Source organism: Phyllopteryx taeniolatus, chromosome 7, assembly GCF_024500385.1.
Source record: "Phyllopteryx taeniolatus isolate TA_2022b chromosome 7, UOR_Ptae_1.2, whole genome shotgun sequence".
NCBI lineage: Eukaryota > Metazoa > Chordata > Actinopteri > Syngnathiformes > Syngnathidae > Phyllopteryx > Phyllopteryx taeniolatus.
This window is the reverse complement of record NC_084508.1, coordinates 17,450,198-17,469,927: the sequence shown is the minus strand read 5'-3', so window position 1 is coordinate 17,469,927 and position 19,730 is coordinate 17,450,198. Positions and strand designations below refer to the sequence as shown.

The 19,730-nt window shown below is 41.1% G+C and overlaps 2 protein-coding genes and 1 long non-coding RNA gene across 9 annotated transcripts in view; 1 reads left to right on the top strand and 2 right to left on the bottom strand.

The window, feature by feature from the left end:
- Positions 1–923: 923 nt before the first annotated feature.
- klhl26 (kelch-like family member 26) lies at positions 924–9,047 on the bottom strand. 4 transcript variants are annotated; one of them, XM_061780321.1, is made up of 3 exons: positions 8,804–9,047; positions 5,930–6,129; positions 924–3,880 (listed from the first exon to the last, which is right to left on the bottom strand). In XM_061780321.1, the coding sequence occupies exons 1-3, from the start codon at positions 8,882–8,884 to the stop codon at positions 2,284–2,286; spliced, it is 1,878 nt and encodes a 625-aa protein (XP_061636305.1). In that variant the 5' UTR covers positions 8,885–9,047; the 3' UTR covers positions 924–2,283. The 4 variants fall into 4 exon arrangements, with proteins under 4 accessions (XP_061636305.1, XP_061636306.1, XP_061636307.1 ...); XM_061780322.1 differs by having other exon boundaries at positions 5,930–6,112; XM_061780323.1 differs by having other exon boundaries at positions 5,930–6,042.
- Positions 9,048–10,346: 1,299 nt separating this feature from the next.
- On the bottom strand, positions 10,347–16,393 carry LOC133480351 (uncharacterized). The gene is made up of 3 exons (XR_009789243.1): positions 15,159–16,393; positions 10,695–13,657; positions 10,347–10,616 (listed from the first exon to the last, which is right to left on the bottom strand). It is a non-coding gene; the product is annotated as an uncharacterized LOC133480351 (long non-coding RNA).
- The window catches only part of LOC133480348 (homer protein homolog 3-like), a 57,023-nt gene continuing 49,458 nt past the window's right edge, over positions 12,166–19,730 (top strand). For 2 of the 4 annotated variants that reach the window (XM_061778224.1, XM_061778222.1), the window contains exons 1-2: positions 12,177–12,299; positions 19,391–19,436. In XM_061778224.1, the coding sequence (XP_061634208.1) occupies positions 19,414–19,436 (23 nt within the window). In that variant the 5' untranslated portion in view covers positions 12,177–12,299; positions 19,391–19,413. Of the gene's footprint in view, positions 12,300–19,390; positions 19,437–19,554; positions 19,572–19,730 lie in introns of those variants that run through there. The other 2 variants (XM_061778225.1, XM_061778226.1) reach the window with 2 other exon arrangements.

Here is a 19,730-nt window from a genome sequence, read left to right as displayed (position 1 = left end):
TTCGTGTGCGATGGGAAATTATCAAATTTTACTTAAGTGCTCAAAAAATAATGTATCTTTGTTCCTCTATTTATGCCAGTGAGGCATAGTGACACAGAACAAGTCAATGCTCTTCTATTAGATGGCAGGAAAAACATACAGTAATTACTGTGTCTCTACTTTGTGTGATATTTTTGTTTGTTGGTGTGCCATGAGATTTTCCAATTGTAAAATATGTGCCTTCCCTCCATAAAGGTTGGAAATCACTGCTCTAGTCAGGGCATGTATTCTAAAGCTTGTCTTTCGGGTCCCCTAAAGCTTGGTTTATGCCTGACGCATCGGCGAGGTCCGCACGGAGAAATTAGGTCATTTCAGCAATTGTGCGGCGTCCGCAAGGCCCAGGTTTTCCGCACCGCAAAAAATATATCACTTCGCGGACTGTCCCGCATTGAAAATCATGGCGAACGAGCAAGAGCGCCTACCAGCGAGTGTTTTCTACTTCTATTATGGTTGAATAGTGTTCATCTGCTATAGACGCGCCACACTGCCCCCTAGAGTCTGGAGGAAAATCGCCTAACAGCAGTGCCAAGCTGCACACAGTATAAATGCTGCAAAAGTTGTGTTGGCTTGATTCCGCGTCTCATTTCCACGCGGAACATACATGAGTCAAGCATAAATCAAACTTACCTCATGCAGCTGTAACCCCATCTTCATTGTTGACCCTTTAGGGCCACCGCATTTCTGGCTTGACCATTTAGGCACACTCAATAGTGCTAATATCAGTTTGAGAATTAAGCCCTATCTCATCATCGACCACTGCCGTTATGGATAGGGACTCTTAAATGAGTAGGGGAGGGAGAACAGAGTGAAGCAGTTGACAGTCAACAACTGACTATTATTTTTTCTTTTAAACTTTTGCACTGCCCCACACCCATCCCCCACGTGAGCTGTTCTTCGGCTGTTAAATTTTAAAAAAAAATAGAAGCAACAAAGCAGTGGTATTAAAGGTATTGTTATATTATATACTCATAGTTTTTATTTCCCTCATCGATTAATCTGTCTATATTAAAACCTCTCTATCCTTACCAACTGTACAGTACTTCGTTCCAGCATAGGCATAAAGTAATGAGTGTGCAGTGACCTGTTTATATTGTATGCAGAAAGTGAAAATTAGTGCCAATACATACACGTACTATAGTTGCTTATTAACAAAAACAGTTTCATACTTCATCTCATCCCCCCCCCCCCCCCCCAAAAAAAAAAACAAGCGCTCGTTTTAAAACATGGTACAGCTTAGATAAATGATTGCATTCCCATATGACTAGACCTCCCTTTATATCACACTTCAAAATATAATGTGCTTTTGCTGACAGGGAAAAGTGCACGTTAAAATGTACATCCTTAGCCGCTTGTGTATGGTCATTGTCTACCATCTGTGGCCATTTTCAAATGTTTTCCTAAAAAATACCAAGTATAACATTTCCGTCTGTTTTGAAAAGTGCAGTAAAAATGCCAATTTGAGACACTAATGATATGATAGTCATTTGAATGCACATAGGAACATCGACTCAAAAAATAAAATAAAAACTACAAGGGTAAATGCTGTTGAGGAGACAGTGACCTTTCATACACAAGACAAAAGCACTTAAGAGCTGACATTCACATGGACACAAATGTGTGAGGTCGTTGCCACAACAGGTCCACACAGAGGAATTGTAAAAAGATTAATAGTTTGAATATGATTTGACCTGAGAAAACATGAGCACAGGAAGAGAAAAAGTTAAGGACTTGGTGGTTCTCAGTAAAAATACATTATGTAATTGATCTACAGTTGATCCGAATCAAGGTGATAAGTATAAGCTTTAGCAAGTTGGTTTGTGACTGATTGAATTAAAAAAAAACATGATTTAATTAAAATAAAAACATACTATGTGGTTTCAGAATTAAAAACATTATAGATTTAAACTTATAAATTACCAATTAAAAAGCCATTATTTGAATGCACAATTATTTTATATTTGCATGATAAATGCTGATGAAAATGATTACCTTATCAATATTGTAGTTGTTAATGACAATCATAGACTGGAGTTTATTTGCTGTATCAAATTTCCCCAAATCAAAGGTGAGATCAAAATATGAAATCCAACAAAAAGAAGTAATTCAAGTGAGGTGAAGTACTATACAAAATGTCTTATGCTATGAAGCTCCACCTATAATCAAATTGAAGTCACCTCATTTCATGACAAACATTTAAGCTCCTTGTCTTGAATGAAATCATAGAAGTCTGAATAACACACATTTTCACAGCCAAGAGGTCAGATATTCAACGTGTGTCTGTGGAAGTACAATTGGTATACAAGCAATCCCGGCAAATGATTCGGGAAAGTGCAAATCCCTCTCCCACTCATCAGTCTCTGTGTTGTACACTTGGACGATGCTTGTGACGTTGTTCAAGTGCCAGTTGTAGCCCCCGACAATGTATATCTTTCCGTCCAGTAAACAGCAGCCCGCCTCAGACTGCCCTGCTCTCATGGGGCTGACGGTGGTCCACTGGTCACTCTGTGGATCGTAATACTCAACAGCCAGCACATCAAAACAGCGGTCCACATGGTCCATGCGTCCACCCACAGCATAGACCCGATCCCTACTGCATATCATGGCATGCAGCACTCTAGGTTCATTCATGGGCGCTCTAAAGTTCCACTGGTCGGCCATTGGGTCGTAACAGTGAAATGTTTTCTTGTCATCCAAAGAGACACCATAACCACCGGAGATGTACAGCTTTTCTCCACAGGGAGTCCCTGCATGACCCCAAATCCTCCGTTTTAATGGCTCCACGTAGGTCCACTCATTTTTCTTTGGGCAGTAGCACTCCACAGATGATAGACTGCCGGATCGATTGCGCCCTCCAGTGGCATAAAGTTTCCCGTTCAAGACATTGAGATGAAACTGGATGCGAGCCTCCTGCATTGGTTGGATCCGTAGCCACTGGTTCAAGTGCGGATCAAAGCGCATACAGCTGTCAACAGCCCCCTCACCACTACGATACTGCAAATGTTGCCCACCCACAACATACACAAAGTTATCAAGGACAGCGACACAGGCGTGGCTGCACCCTGTGTCCATCTCAGTCAACTCCTTGAACTGGCGGGAAGCAATGTCAGGGAGATAGTACACCTTGGTGCTCACTGTGCGGTCGTTGTCAGTGTACGGGGTTCCGCCAAAAGTGATGATAGACACAACATCAGAACGAATGAGTGTGCGTGGAGACTGCATCTCGTGCTGTCTGAATGGAAGAATTTGATAATTGAAGGCCTCCAGGAGATACTGGCGGCACTGCACATCCTCCACCATGATGTCTACCCTCTGAATACTGTCCACCAGATCAGATGAACGCATGAGGGGGAAGCGCACATGGCAGAGGACATTGCTGGCTTGAGCACGGCGAGACTCATCATGCCGGAGCCATCGGATAGCCGCGTGGAAGAGATCAATCTCGCTACAATTCTTCAGCTTGTTGCTCTGCAGAAAGAAGACAAGGCGCTCCATTGGAATGTGCAGGAAGTCGTCCTCCTCAGCTATTTGGAGGAAGTGGCGAAAGGTGAAGGCATCCACCGACGCCTTGAGGGAAGACAAGCTGAACGTGGTTGCCATCTGGTCGATATGTAGGCATGTCTTAACACTCATGGCTGACTGGAGAAACTCCTCACAGAGTTCCACAACAGGGACCATCTGAAGGAAGACAGCTGCTCCAAGCACATCTTGAATACAGTCCAGATCTAAAGTGACTTCTGAACTGTAAGCAAAGTCTATAATATGCTTCAAGCCCCGGGCGGACAAACCTTTGAGCTCAATGGTATTTTGATTTGACTCCTTCATGCCTCCAGTGAACATGGCCCTGCAACACAAAAACAAGTGCAAATGTTAAATCTTTTAATGACATACTCCTTCTGAACTCAGACTCTGCAGCTACTTCCCTTAACAAGGTCATAGTTCTTATTGATATGAAAACAGTACGAGAGATAGCATCGTCAGCCATCAGCCTCCTCTCTAAAAAAAACCTTCAAATTTTGGCACAAGGGGCAGATATCCTCCACATATTGTTGGGAATCAACCCATTGGCTAGACTGCCAGGATATTTCCCATGATGCACCAAATCTGAGGCACCAAATCTATTCCCATTCATAAATATTACTTGTTACTTGTGCTTATGCCTCAAAGCAACACAGAAAAGCTTAACATATAGGGTTGAAAACAGCAGATTTGTATTGCAATTTACGTGTCAAAATTAGCATTTTGTGCCTCATAAAAACACATTGAAAAGCAATACTGCAAATCAAAGATTTTTAAGTTTTTTCCGCTGAGCATGAGCAGGACACAGCATGACTGGGCCATGTGTGGCAGACGTTGACTGGCGGAGTGACTGCCTCCGTCGCTGGGCCGAAGCCAGGCGAGGAGTGGCCTCGTCGACGGAGTACGTGGCAGGCCGGCTGAGTCGACCGGGCCGTCTTGGTCTTGAATACCGACACAAGGATGGAGGGCAGGGGCCCTGCGTTGGCAGGTCATCAGTGCCAATCTCTGTAATGTTGAATTTTAATTTTATACTTCTCATCACTAGTCTTACTGTCTGAAGTGTTTTCACCTGGGACACCTGTGTGACAACCTTGGACACTAGTCTGCCTAAAAGACACGTATGTCCTTCTTCATTTAAAGGGGACATATTTTGCCAAACCCACTTTTTCTAGTATTTGGCATGTAATCTTTTCTCTATGGTGCCTCAGTAAACGTGAAATATGAATTAAAATGATCCACAAATTCCTGAGATGCAGACATTTTTCTGCCGAGGGTACTGAAATCAGGCCATTAAAATTTCTCAAGCTCATCTTATTAGCGAAGATCTCCGCCTACCTCTCCATTCCCGAACCAGCATTGTCAATTTAACAAACGCGTGTGCTCTCACAAGTGGGTCTTCTATACGGAGGCAACCAATCAAAGGAAAGGGGGCGGTCTTAGCCAAATATGGACAAAGCGGATACAAAACTGGGTCAAACAGAAGTAGCTGTCAGATTCGCCTTTTCTGGACACTCGTATGACAAAGCTAAGGTGTTTTGTTTTGTTTTTAATAAAATTGAAGCTTTTATTTATTTATGTCCACGTTAGAGAGTCACTCCATGGAGGTCTAAATAGCCAAAATATGAGACTTTCAAAATAGCTATAAGTCAACCAGATCAACATCCTAATTATGCCGCTGACAGTACACTGTTAGTGTTCATTGCAGTTCAGATTTTTAATTAGTTGCTTGTTCTCTATGGCAATTGTTGTTGATGACAAAAAAATAAATAAAAAATTGTGAAAATGTACGCTTTTACTTGTTTCTTTTTACATGGGTTTAATACAGGGACCTAAAGCAAAGGAGGGCTTCATCCTGGTTATGAACAGGCCTAAAGGCCTGCCCACCCTGGACCCCACAAAACCCCTGATATACTCCTTCCTTCCGTCCCTGCGGGATTAACCTGGAAAAAAATGTCTCCCCAAAATTAGAAAGTTGCTCTTCAAATGAAGTCATTAATTAGCAAAATATTCTCTTCAAATAACATTTCCCACCATTATTATTGGCAGTGGAAGTAGTAGTAACTAAGAAATTGTTAAAGTGGGTTAATTGATTTGTTTTGAATGATCAATTATTACATTCGCTATACATATTTCTGTACTTGTGAAGTTTGGCCTATACAGTAAGTATATTTACTCAGATCAAAATGTGTTCTGAACAATATAATTTTGAAATGTTTTGGTTTTCTGACATTTTCCAGTGCATTACCTTTCTCTCCTCACCAAATAGCCTTCAGTGTAGTTGCACTAAATGTTTTGCTTTGAGTGAAAGCGTCAGCTTATTGCTGGGAATTTAAAATGTAATGGGCACTGAAATTGTCCTGTGATCCGCACTGACCTGAAGTAATCACTACAAGCAGCCAGAACAGCTTTGTGGACCTGGAAGCGCTCCTCATTGATGGCGAGCACCACATCAAGAAGTTGGCCTTGAGCCCTCAATATCGACAAGCCCTGGAGAAGAGTGGTACTGTGGCTGGGGGCTGAAAATGTGCAGCGCAGGGTGCTATTCTTGCTAGCCATACTGGAAGAGAAAAAGGCCTGGGAACTTTGAGTGAAACAAGGGATCCTAAACTTTTCATAAAAATAACTGAGATTCACAACTGAATTAGGCAGGTATTTAAGGTCTGCTCGACAAGAGAATTTAACATAGTGGATGATCCCACAACACGGTCATAACTATTTTCATTGGCAATCATCTTTATGCAGGGTAGTTTCTATGCTATATTAGCATTAAAGCTGTCCCCATCCAATATTTTTAAAACTGATTATTCTATCAATTATTAGATTAAATATATATATATATATATATATATATATATATATATATTTATATATATTGTTTTGTAACATGTCAGAAAATACGAGAAAATGCTCATCGTTGTTTCCCTAAGTACGAACCCCAATTCCAATTAAGTGTGTAAATAAAAACAGAATATAATGATTAGGAAATCCTTTTCAACCTATATTCAACTGAATACACTACAAAGGTGATATTTAATGTTCAAACTGATAAACTTTAGTGTGTTTTTGTGTTTATGTGCAAATATTCACTCATTTTTAATTTGTTGTCTGTAACACGTTCCCAAAAAAGTACGGACAGGGGCATGTTTACCACTGTTTTACATCACCTTTCCTTTTAACAACAATCAATAAACGTTTGGGAACTGAGGACACTAATTGTTGAAGATTTGTAGGTGGAATTCTTTTCTCTTCTTGCTTTATGTACAACTTCAGTTTCTCAACAGTCCGGGGTCTCCGTTGACGTATTTTGCCCTTCGTAATGTGCCATGAGACAGGTCTGGACTGCTGTCAAGCCAGTCCAGTACTCGCACTCTTTTACAATGAAACCATGCTGTTGTAGCACGTGCAGTGTGTGGCTTGGCATTGTATTTCTGAACTAAGCAGAGACAACCCTGAAAAAGACATTGCTTGGATGGCAACATACTGTATGTTATTCCAAAACCTGTATGTGCCTTTCAGCATTAAGGGTGCCTTCAAAGATATGCAGGTTTCCCATGCCATGAGCACTAAAACACCCCCATACCATCACATATGCTGGTTTTACACTGATAACAAACCTGATGGTCCTTTTCCTCTTTGGCCCGAAGGACACGACAACCATGATTTCCCAAAAACAATCTGAAATGTGGTCTTGTCAGACAACAGCACACTTTTCCACTTTGCGTCAGTCAATCTCAGATGAGCTCAGGGCCAGAGAAGCTGGCAGCTTTTCTGGATGTTATTGATATATGGCTTTTGCCGTGTGGTCGAGTTTTAACTTGCATTTGAAGAGCAAAGAACTGTTTTAACAGACAATCGTTTTAGCGTTTAGCGTTCCTGAGCCTACGTGGCAATATCATTTACACAATGATGCTGGTTTTTAACGCCATGAGTTTGAGGAATCGAAGGTCACGGGGGTTCAATTGTGGTTTTCGGCCTTGCCACTTGTGTGCAGAGATTTCTGCAGATTCTCTGAATCGTTTGATGATATTATGAACCGTAGATGATGAAATACCTAAATTCCTTCCAATTGTACATTGACAAATGTTGATCTTAAACTGCTGGACTATTGCGCAGTTGTTCACAAAGTGGCGAACCTCGCCCCATCTTTGCTTGTGACCAACTGAGCCTTTCGGGGATGCTCCTTTTATACAAAATTGTGACACTCACCTGTTTCCAGTTAACCTGTTCACCTGTGGATTGTTACAAATTGGTGTTTTTTTAGCATTCCTCAATTTTCCCAGTCTTTTCCTGCCCCTGTCCCAGCTTTTTTGGAACGTGTTCTATCAAATTCAAAATGAATAATATTTGCCAAAAAAACAACAACAATATCGTTGATCAGTTTGAACATTAAAGTTAGGATTATTTTTTTTTATTATTGTAGTCTATTTAATTGAATATAGGTTGAAATTGATTTGCAAATCATTGTATTCTGTTATTTATTCACGTTTTAGACAACATCCCAACTGCATTGGAATTGGGGTTTGTAAAAGCAGATGTTTACAAATGTCTTATTTTGGTTAAACACAAATGATAAAAAGTCTCCTTTCATGAAGGACTACACAAATCAGAGAGCATTCACTGCTGGGAGTCTGGACAATTTTAAGTTAAACAATAGCTCTATGAATCAATGATGTGAATAGCTGTTGATAAATTTGATGATCAATTACTTCTCAATTAATGAATTTATTGTGACACTTCTAATTAGCATTCCTATTTTTGTATTAGTCACTCGTGCATAAGTTACAGCCATGTAGAAATGTCTTAATGATACTATATATTACAAAACACCAACATTTGTTTGTAAAAGCTGGGCTGTGACAAATAATGAAATTATATTCATTACCTATTATTCATTCTTTCACCTTTAATAAATTATGTCGTTAACATAAAAAATCTATACTGCAGTGGAAATGCCCATAACCGTTGAGCTCACCTCGTAACTCCTGATTCTGCTATTTGTCGGTTTTTGTAAGCGTACAGTTGTGGTTAAAACAATTCAAACCTAACTGTACAGTATTGAGAATATCGGTAGTAATCAATATTTAATGCTCATACTGGCCTAGCCCGGATAGATCCTCGGCGTTTCCTGTTTTCTAGCCCTGCTGTTTCTGTTCCTATAAGGGCGAGTAGGGTTAAAGGAGATGCTTAAAGAACCTCCACCATCCTGCCCGACCCCGAGGACTAGCCTAAGCCTCACCGACTCACTCACCTGTTTAGCGAATGTGTCGATGCGATGGCCCCACCATCCGTCTCCGCCATCTTCTAGCACAGGAGGGAACCCATTGAGCATTTTGCAAGATATCTTCACAAGATGAATGGGACCCGCTGTCGGGGCATGGTGTTTAAACAAAGTGTAATGAGTTATTAAAAGGGAAGGCTCCTCAGACTTGACCAGGAGAAAGCGGTCGACTGCTGAGACTCGTTGTGAACGGTGACGACATCACCAATGGCCTTTACCCAATAGTATCCGCCCTCCTATTGTATTGTCAGTTTAAGGTCGCTTGGTGGCGCAAACGTCATGCGTCTGGAAATCAAAGCGTTTGAAAGTATGAATCAGGCAAAGTATTATCACACAAGTATGAAAAGGCGTTTCCTTGATAAACTTGATACCCCTGTCGAAATATATAAATATAATGGTATATATATATATATATATATATATATATATATATATATATATACACCATATATTTATAGGTATATATACATGATATATTTTTATATTTACATAACGCGGTCGATTACTTATGACGTCACCGAATCACATTTTTGGGAGTAAAGTGTTACTTTGTATCGCGTCACCGGCATCACGGCGCACTAGTAAGACAAGTCAGAGCACTAGTACTGTTGAATGAGTAGGGCACGCCGGTAGAACGGCTGTTCTACTCGACTATCTTACAAGTAAAACAATTTTCCACTACTAGTGCCAATTTTGGCCTTAAGCCACATATCAAGGATATCAAATAAATGCTCAAAATGGCTTTGATATTAAGGAAATTGAGTAACTGTGAATATCCTATTATAGTCCATATCATTGATAAAAGCTGAAAGTCATTTGAGCATTTATTTGATATTAAATGCTCCCACGGCTTTATGATATCCTGCTTAAGGTACTAGTATGTTGTTTGTCCTCACCTGTAGGGCAACTTTGGGATTCTGGTAGGACGACGACATGTTACTAGTCAGGCAAAAGTGTGTATTAGTTGACACATGTGTGTTACTGCGCCTGCTGCTAATGATATAAAATTCTTCTAGTTAACATCTAGCGCTACAGAAGGAGTACTAGTAGTGCATAGATGTCAAAAAGTGCACAATAATATGTCAAAGATGTTACCAATGTGCAGATGTGTGATACAATAGTGAAAGGCAGGAGTGGAAAAACCTTACTATAGACACAGTCGTTCTACTAGTGTGCCCTCGTTTTTCTACTAGTGTGCGGAATTATCTTACTAGTGAGGACAAAGAACGTACTAGTACTTGTATACAGAATAAATGCTCAAACAGCTTTCCATAGACAGGGGTTCTTCAGTTTACGGTCCCCACGTACAACATTTTGAATCTGATTTGAGTTGCTATCAATGAGTCCTGCAAGGGTCCAGGGGTTCTATGTTCAATTTTGTGAGCGTATACAGTCATAAGATGTGGAACGCAATGAAACAACTCATGAAGCTTAATTGCTGCACTTGATGCTTTATTGAAATGCCTTTTTATTGCCATAAGATCATCATTTATGCTTATACTCGTTGAGTTTCATGATTTCATAATGAAGTTCGGTGTAAAATCATAACTGGGGATGTGTCACGATTAGTAATCGTGTGATATCGGACTGGACCCAAACTCAGACGGAGGCGGAGGAAGTAGATGAGAATGGTTTATTAGAGGGTAGCTTAGGGTTTGGATATCTGAGGCGTGATGGTGCCCCGTCGGAACGAGGAATGTGCAGGAGGCGGGAGTGAGGACAGGTGGAAGAGCTGGACGGTGGGACTTGAATGGGCAGCGACACGGGTGACACGGAAGGAACACTTGGAGACAGAGGAGAACACTAGAGGATCAGTACAAATGCGGGTCATCAAGTAATCAAACACATGAGAAGGATTTACGAGAGTCGGCCTGTGTAATACGGACGAGCATCAATACTCTGGCGCTGGATTCCTGGATCTGGCAGCCTTCTATGCAGGGAGTGATAAGTGCTGATTGAGATTAGGTGCACGGGCGAGGAGGTGATGATTGCTGGAGAGAGAGAGAGAGAGAGAGAGAGAGAGAGAGAGAGAGAGAAAAGCGAGACACAAAGCGACACCCAAGTTCCGAACAGGAACGGCACGGCACAGACCATGACAGGATGGTTCTTTTTTCAGCTCTCGCATGCCATTATTTCATTCTTTATTGTATTTTTTGACGTCTTCACCAAAGAGACCCTTTTGTGTCATCACACTTGGCTGCCAGTAGTAATCATAGGCCAGTTGGTTCAGCTTGTACTCAAGACCACTGTCAACAAGATCTGTTTACTCTGAACAACCTTGCAAAGCAAAAAAAAAAATCCGTGCAAACAAACCACTCATTGCTTATCTGTTTCTGTTGATTCTGTTCTTCTGCTTTGCCTCCATGAGCAAAAGCCACTTGTGTCTCTAAATCATATTTAATCAGGTGTGTCTAATGCTTTTAAAGCATCTTTCAGCTGGAATGTTCGTGGGGGGAGGAAATGAGCTGTGAAGATTAAATAAAGAATGAGTCAAAGGCTATCAGATTTTTTGCACTGCATCAAATTTTATTGTATACTTATGTTGTTGTAGAAATATGATTTCACTTTCAGTCACCTTTATTTAATTAGCCTTTGCACAAGCATCTGTCTGTCTGTCTGTCTGTCTATCTATCTATCTATCTATCTATCTATCTATCTATCTAGCTTGTGGTTTGCGGTGATGTAGAACTGCAATAGATCATACTGAAGCTTTTTCTAATATCCCAAAGTCATTAAATAAGGAAAACAAAATATGAACAGCTCTCAGTATGATGCAGTGCAGTTTTACAGTTGAAAAGTATAAGCACCATAATAAACAAATGATCACCTCTCAGACAAGTTTATTACCTTCATAAAGGCAGAATTACAGAAGTGGGATACACATCTTCTTTTAGATTTTGTTTGGTTTATTTGGGGGTGTAAATATAGTTTTTCCACTCTGACTTTGGAGATGCAATTGGGGGCGGGTTGCTTGTCACTTTTTCACTTTAAGACCAGCAGATGGCGCTGATTAACACTCCGAGGTCCCACCAATGGGTGTTAGTGTGATCCCAGTGTGACTTGGCAGAGTCGGGAGAAGAACCGAGCTCATGTCCCGGAGGAACTTTGGCTAAAGGCGCGCTGTTTCCCGGCTTTCGTCGGAATTCTTCTCTCTGTGTGGATTCTAGAGCTGTTAAACAGTTCCCGGTGCGTAATTACGCACGGAGTTGTAGGCGCGGCGTTGTTGGCTGAGGAAAGCCGCGGACAAAGGGAGGCAGGCTGGACTACAACTGATTTGAGAAGAGAGGACTCCTGTCGGAAGAAAAACGGGGAGTCGGAAGTGATTTTTCCCTCCACAGAAAAATTTCTGTTGGAGCGTTTTGCTGGAAAAACAGTTTGAAGACCGAGGTTGGACAACAGACGAGGGGGTTTTCGGTGGAAAGGCTTTCGGCATACCGCACTCATTTGAGGATCCTCCTAGCATGGGGTAAGTTTCAGGTTTTGTTTCCTCGGCTGTTGTCTAGGCTCTACTGGTCCGCTGGACGACGTGATAACAGTCAATTTAGTGATTTGCACACATTTCTTCGTTTTTGTCGTTTGGAAAGGCTGTATTTGTAAATTTAAAAGCTTGACCTGGTTTCTTACACCTTGCCCCACGTGACCCCAAGAAGGTCATCTTCAAACGGAGGTCGTGGCTTACGTAGAAGAGAAAGAAAGGTACATAGTAGATATTATTAACCATGTCAGGGACTTTCAGGGTTTTAACATGGGTTCAGGTTGCTCCAACTTCTCAGTATGTGATGAAACACACAAGCAGAGGTCACGCATGTGTGCAGTTTGCAGCAACTATGCTAATTTCCTGTTCTCTATTCCTCTATTTCCATCCACCGCACACACACGAACACTACTTGGCCCCTTGCTGCAAAGTGAATACTTGGTTTATTTGCATGCGGACAAGCTGCTCTGTGTGTTTCTTCAGCTGTAGAGTTTATATTTGGTTTGGCTGATACAAGCTGCCAATAGTTTGGTTCAAACACACTGTCACCCTCTGTACTAAACCAGTTTCCTCTTAACTAATTCACTGCGAGCCGTTTCCTTAGCAGGGAACCACTCGACTGCCAGGCATTTTCAAGCAATTTCCCTGATTTTTCAAGCTCCACAAAATATTATATACTATGACGATGTAAACACCAAAACCACCAAACGAAAGATCAGACTCTCTTCTTTCATCAGGAAAAAAATAGCTTATACTGTTCTTTAGTAATCAGCAGTCAAACATAGGCTACTTTCAGCCAAGTCTGTTTCTGGAAGAAAAACTGAGAAAACAGCCGTTTTGTGAAAGCAGACACATCAAGCAGCACAATGACTTTGACACCAATATTTTTTTTTATCATTTGTGAAAATCTCAAACATCTGAAAACAACTGAGAAAGTGCTTTTGAGAGAAACATATAATTTATTTACAATTATAATTCTGTCCAGAATTTGTATTAGACAAAAATGCATGAACAAATGCGGCTCCCACACTTGCACTTTTTTTCTCCAAATTCTCCTCCTCTACCGTTTGCTCAATAGTCCAGGTATTTATTACCTTGCGCATAAAATCTAGCAAAGTTTTATCCACATCTGGATTTTATTCTTCGGTGGCAGTGAATGGGATCTTGTGTGGTTGTCATTCTCCTTGAAACCAGTCCCTACTTCTGCTCAAAACACAACCCATGCAGTTTAGAAAAATAAAAATACATTGTTGAAATTTCTGTCGTGGGACGTGGAGAAAAAAATGCAATTACCTTTTTGTTTGCACTGCGTACTGGAATGGGAGTCAAAGGTCTGCTGGATGCATAACCTGTAATTAAAAAAAATACATATGATTACTAAAGAGTACTTTTTATTGATGTGTTTTGCAAGGGTAAAAAAAACAACAACTTTTATTCGTCGCAATCCTAAAATACGTTCGACTCGCAGGTGTTGAATTCCTGCAAGATGGACGAAATGGCAAATTAAAAATCAGTACTGACAACAGAGTTTACATTGTAATGTGAACTAGTGGGAATAAATTATGCTTTTATGTAAGGATTGAAGGAGCGTGCTAGCTAAATGTAGCTAACGCGAGCTGCAAACGAGTTACCTTCGTCGGAGGAAGCTCTGGATGAAGCTCGGCTGGCTATCCAAATGGAGTTCACTCATCACGAGTCCGTATCCCATTTACTCAAATCCTGGTTGGCAGACGATCAGCTGGCAACCGGCCGAGAGCGTCTCGCCATACGTATGGGCCGGCCTTTTGCGCGATCGCTTTGCAACAAAGTGATCAGCTCGGCGCGTCATCCTTTATTCCCCCGCATGATCTAAGGCTTCATTCCTGTCGGTCGCAGGAATATTTTCCTTGCCTTGGCGCAATACATTTCAAGTACCGAAATCTTTTTTTAATTGAAATATATATATATATATATATATATATTTTTTTTTTTAAATAGATTTTTTTTCATTTGTCTCTTCTCATTGTCTGTTCCGCCCTGCTCCTTCCTCTTTTTCAATCTGAGGAAGGGACGTTCACCTCAAGGCATTGTTGCCCTCTGCAGGGTGCCATTCCTTATTGCTGTTATCTACAGGCTTGACAATCTCACACAAACTGCACAAGACCCTCCCCCACCCATCCCTGTTAAAAAACGCCATTGACGTCTTTACACGGCATTGGCAGGGAATAGATGAATTCTGAATGACATCTTTGGACGGCATTGGCAGGGAGTCAGTTAACCTCAAACCGTCACATGAGCACAAACGCAGAATGCAATCGCAATCTATTAGGTTTCATTGGCCTTGAGATTTCTCTTCGCCACTATCCTACTGATTCTTAAGGGTAGTACAGTGCTAGTATTATTTCTTACCGTTTTGCATTTGGGAACTCAAACAAATGAAGTCAAGTAAGCCCCTCATAGAAACACAGCATCCATTTAACTTGCTTAAGTCACGTCAGAGTTCTGTCCACAAACATTAGACGCATTGTCAGATTGTCCAGATCCACTGGCATTCTTGAATGCCACCTCACATCCCAACAAGGAAAATGTCAGCCAGCACTGACATTCAGCTGTTTAAGCAGTGTGAGTACCGTATTTTCACGGCCATAGGGCGCACCGTATTAAAAGGCGCAGTCTCAGTTACGGGGTCTATTTCTGTATTTAACACATACATAAGGCACACCGCATTATTGGGCGCACGCATGGTAAAACATTCGCTAGCTTAAAACATACGGTAGCATGCATGCACGCTAAAACAATGTTTTTAAAAAGGCAGCGGGAGCAAAACTGAGTTCGGTTGTACTTTATTGAAGTATTTAACAATGTACTCACGTTATTTTTTGATCAATCCTCATCCACAAATCCATCAATGTCCTCATCTTCTGTATCCGAAATGAACAGCTGAGCAAGTTCTCCAACAAACACGCCGGGTTCCCTCTCGTCATTGTCAGAGTCAGTCTCGTTGCCGGGGGCTGTTCAGTAATGTTGCAGTCAAAGCAGATACCTTAGCCCAAGCATCCACAATCCATTCACATATGGTTGCGTAACTTGCCCAGCGTTGCCTCCCAGTCTTAGTTGCACTTGGTTTTTCACAACGGCTGTGAGATGGGCGCGCAGGGAGTCACAGATCAACAGGGACGGTGCCGCGTGGAAAAAAACATCCGGTCTCTTTACGTAGAGCACACTCAGCCACTCTCTCATTTTCTCCTCGTCCATCCAGCACTTTTGATTGGCCTTAATGATCACTTCGGCTGGAAACTTTTCTTTAGGCAGCATCTTCCTCTTAAAACTCACCATAGGTAGCAGTTTCTGTCCATTACCATGGCAACCAAGGACAACAGTAAAAGCCGACTTCTCGTGCCCCGTTGTGCGTATCGCTACAGTGTGGTTTACCAGGGTGTTGAAAGTGAGCGGCACCTCGTCCATGTTGGTGATGTGATTGGGCTGGATGTGTTTGTCGGCAATCTTTTTTACTGCAGTAGGAGCGGAAGATGGCCAGCTTTTCCTTGTAATCTGCCGGAGGTTTCTGCGCCACGGTAGTCCTTGCTCGGATTGGATAGATGGCGCCGTTTCATAAAACAAAAGCACCAAGACGGACCTCCTTGAAAATGTAAAATTTTCATTTCTTCTGCAAGCGTTATTGCCCTCAGTCGAATGGTGACTGTAGAGACTCTTCTCCCGGCTGTTCTTTGCTCATTAATCCATTGCTCAAGTTGGCCTTCCAACTCGGGCCACCTCGCCTTGTTTCCTTGGAAACTCAGCTTCATCTTCTTGACTTGGCGAAGTTCGTTTTCCTGCTTCCTCCACTTGCGAACCATGGATTCGTTGATCTTGAATTCTCTCGCGGCTACTCGTTTCCCATGTTCGTCCGCGTAACTAATAGCTTGCAGTTTAAACTGTGCTTCGTAAGCGTGTCTCTTCGTAGGTGCCATTTTTGGGGGTCCTTAGCCAAACTGATGCACATACCGGCGCTATATACCTACTGGGGGCGTGTCTTTAGCGTCCTCTGTCACGCGCACCCTTCCCCCTTTACGTCCGCATGCTGTCCTCAGTCACATCCGCCTTCCTCTATATAAGTAGTGTCGGCAGGAAATGCTCCCAGTCAGTCAAGCGGAGCGCTCATTAAAGTAAATATTTTGTGAAATCTGTAGTCCTCCATGAAAGCAGACTATAATTTATTCATTAATTAATTTTCCGTACCACTTATTCTCACTAGGGTCGTGGGCGTGCTGCAGCCTATCCCAGCTATCTTTAGGCGAGAGGCGGGGTACACCCTGAACTGGTCGCCAGCCAATCGCAGGGCAAACGTCACCATTTTTCTCACTGAATATACTTCCAAAGGTGCTTTTGACCTGAATATTTCACCAGATTCTGGGAACAACCCAAGTAATCCATACGTACAAAGAAAGTAGAACAAATAAGATCACAAATTAAGTTGTGTGTAAAAATGTGAAATGACACAGGGAAAAAGTATTGAACACACGAAGAAAGGGAGGTGCAAAAAGGCATGGAACGCCGACAATACCTAAAATCTATCAATAATCGAACAGCAATCCAGCCCCATGTCAGTGGAAATGAATATCAGCTGGTTCAGTCCTAATTGATGGCCTACAAAAGGTCTCATTGCCAAGGTGCGAGTCAAGACACGTCTCATGATGGGTAAGAGCAAAGAGCTGTCTCAAGACCGTCGCAAAGTAATTGTTGCAAAACATAATGATGGCATTGGTTACAGGCACATAGCTAAGGTTCTGAATGTTCCAGTGAGCATGGTTGGGGCCATAATATGCAAGATGAAAGCCAATCATACCACCATAAATTTCCCTCAATCAGGTGCTCCTTGCAAGATTTCAGACAGAGGAGTGCAAAGAATAATCACAAGAGTTGTCCAAGAGTCAAAGACCACCTGTGGAGAGCTTAAAAAAGACCTGGAATTAGCAGGTACTGTTGTCGCAATGAAAATAGTGAGTAATGCACTCAGCCGCCAAAATAAAGCTGCTAGAATGGCCCAGCCAATCACCTGACTTGAATCCAATCGATAATCTATGGAAAGAACCTTCAAGATGTGAAGACTGGTTGTGTGGAGGAACTGGCCAAAATCACACCAGAGCAAAGCATTCGACTAGTTTCTCCATACAGGAGGCGTCTTGAAGCTGTCATTGCAAACAAAGGCTTTTGTACAAAGTATTAAATAAATATCAGTTGGCGCGTTCAATACTTTTTCCCTGTGTCATTTCACATTATTACACACAACTTAATTTCTAAGCTTATTTGTTCGACTTTCTTTGTATGTATGGATTACTTGGGGTTCTCCCAACATCTGGTGAAATCTTAATGGCAATAGCACCTTTAGAAATATATTTAATGAGAAATATGGTGACGTGGTAAATACTTATTGCAGCCGCTGTATAAACAACCAACCATTCACACCCACATTCAGTCCTACAGGCAATTTAAAGTCTTCAATTAACCTACCATGCATGTTTTTAGGATGTGGGAGGAAACCAGAGTACCTGGAGAAAACCCACGCAGGCACAGCGAGAACATGCAAATGCCACACAGGCGAGGTCGGATTTGAACCCTCAGAACCGTGAGGCAGATGTGCTAACCAATCGTCCAACGTACCACCCCAGACTGATTCTTTTGTATTTAATCAAAACATCTGGTTTTACTTTGGAAAACCGTGATCAACATTTTCCCGTCTTTTCTGACCTTTTGCGGACCAAACCAGTAACTGAATCATATCCAATTTATGGGAAAAAAATAGTTTAATCTATCACAAAAATAATTATTTGCAGCCGTAGTTTGAATAACCTGTAATTGACATGTAGTTGAAACCGAGGTAGTGTCAGAAGTGTATAACAAACTAGTAGCCCTTTGCATTATAGTACCAAAGAAGTACCTCTTTGTTTCAAGAATGTTGGTGAGTACAAAATCACTCCCTCTCGTGTAATATTGCTTAATTGTTGTTTATTTGGTTTGGTTTAGTCTTCAAACAATACAAAATAAACAACTCTAAGCAGTTAATGAACCGTAATAAAAATATTTTGCAATAAACATTAGTTTGAAATAGAATTTTATCCGATAAGTCAATTAATCTGGAATAATCAATAGAATAATTAATTCTAGAAATATTTTATAGTAACAGCCCTACTATACACTAATAACATCTCATTACTACTTGGATGACTACAGTCAAAACTCTAACACAATCTGTTCTGGGAGCTTGGTCATCCTCTATTCTCTGTTCAAATTTCAAACAAATTTGCCATTGAAAACAATGAACATTGAATTTATCCCATCCAGAATAAAGACTGTTGCCATGTATAAACTGTATTAATTGTATTGGCAATGCTTTAAGTCACATGTACTGTCATAACCGTAATGCAAGTACAAACAAAGTGAAGCACTGCATAATAAAACAAAAGTAGTTATTTCTCACTGCTTGGATATTTGGTGGAGAGTGGAGGCTTGCTGAAGGAAAGTCAATTGCATGGATTGTGGATTTGTGTTGTACTCAGTTAAAAAAAAAAAGTCCAATCTATAAATTTAAGTTAAAATACTGTATGCCAAAATATGATGGATGTGTGTACAATAATAGCTATCGCTGAGCAGCTTTGACTTACTGTACTGAACAGTACTTAGTACCAACATGGGTGTACCCCTTTTCTACCACTTTCCTATGTTGCAATAGGTTAACCTCTAATGGAGCTGAAGTTTAGTTTTCAATTGTATAGCTATCATTAGAAAATAACAAATTCAAAAAGCATATTACACTACACTTGTGGAGTTGCCCTTTAACAGAGCTGAAGTATTGTGAGAAATATGTTGAAATCTGGCATTACATTATGCGCGATGACAGATGTTTAAAATGTATAGTGACTTTTGTAGCATGTTTAGAATCAAAGACAAATTCCAAATTGTACAACTTCAGAGGTGCTTGAATTTAGAGGTTGTAGTTTATTTTTCTCGACCGTGTCTGTGAACACTTGTGTAAAATGTTCTTTGCTTTACAGTCTTAACTTCTTTTACCCTGTGTCCTTAACTTTCTTCTGGTTCTGCTGCAGAGGAGTTGCCTTCCAGCAATAAAATGTACCCACTACACCGAGAGAGGTACATACACACCCCTGCCTCCCTTGTCTTACAGCCATGCATGCCAGGGATGGGCAACAACAAGTGATCTGTAAAGATCTCCTACTTTATTATTAGCGACTGTATATTGTCTCACTGATGATTAAGATGACACAGGTGATTATGAGCATCACATACTTTTAATGTTTATGTCCATCAAAGATTTAGGTTAAGCACCAGCAAAGAGTCTATTTCTATTTATACTGTGAATATCGATGATGTTTGTTTCTTCAGATATTCCTCAACATTTTTTTGTTTTGTCAAAACATGTATATA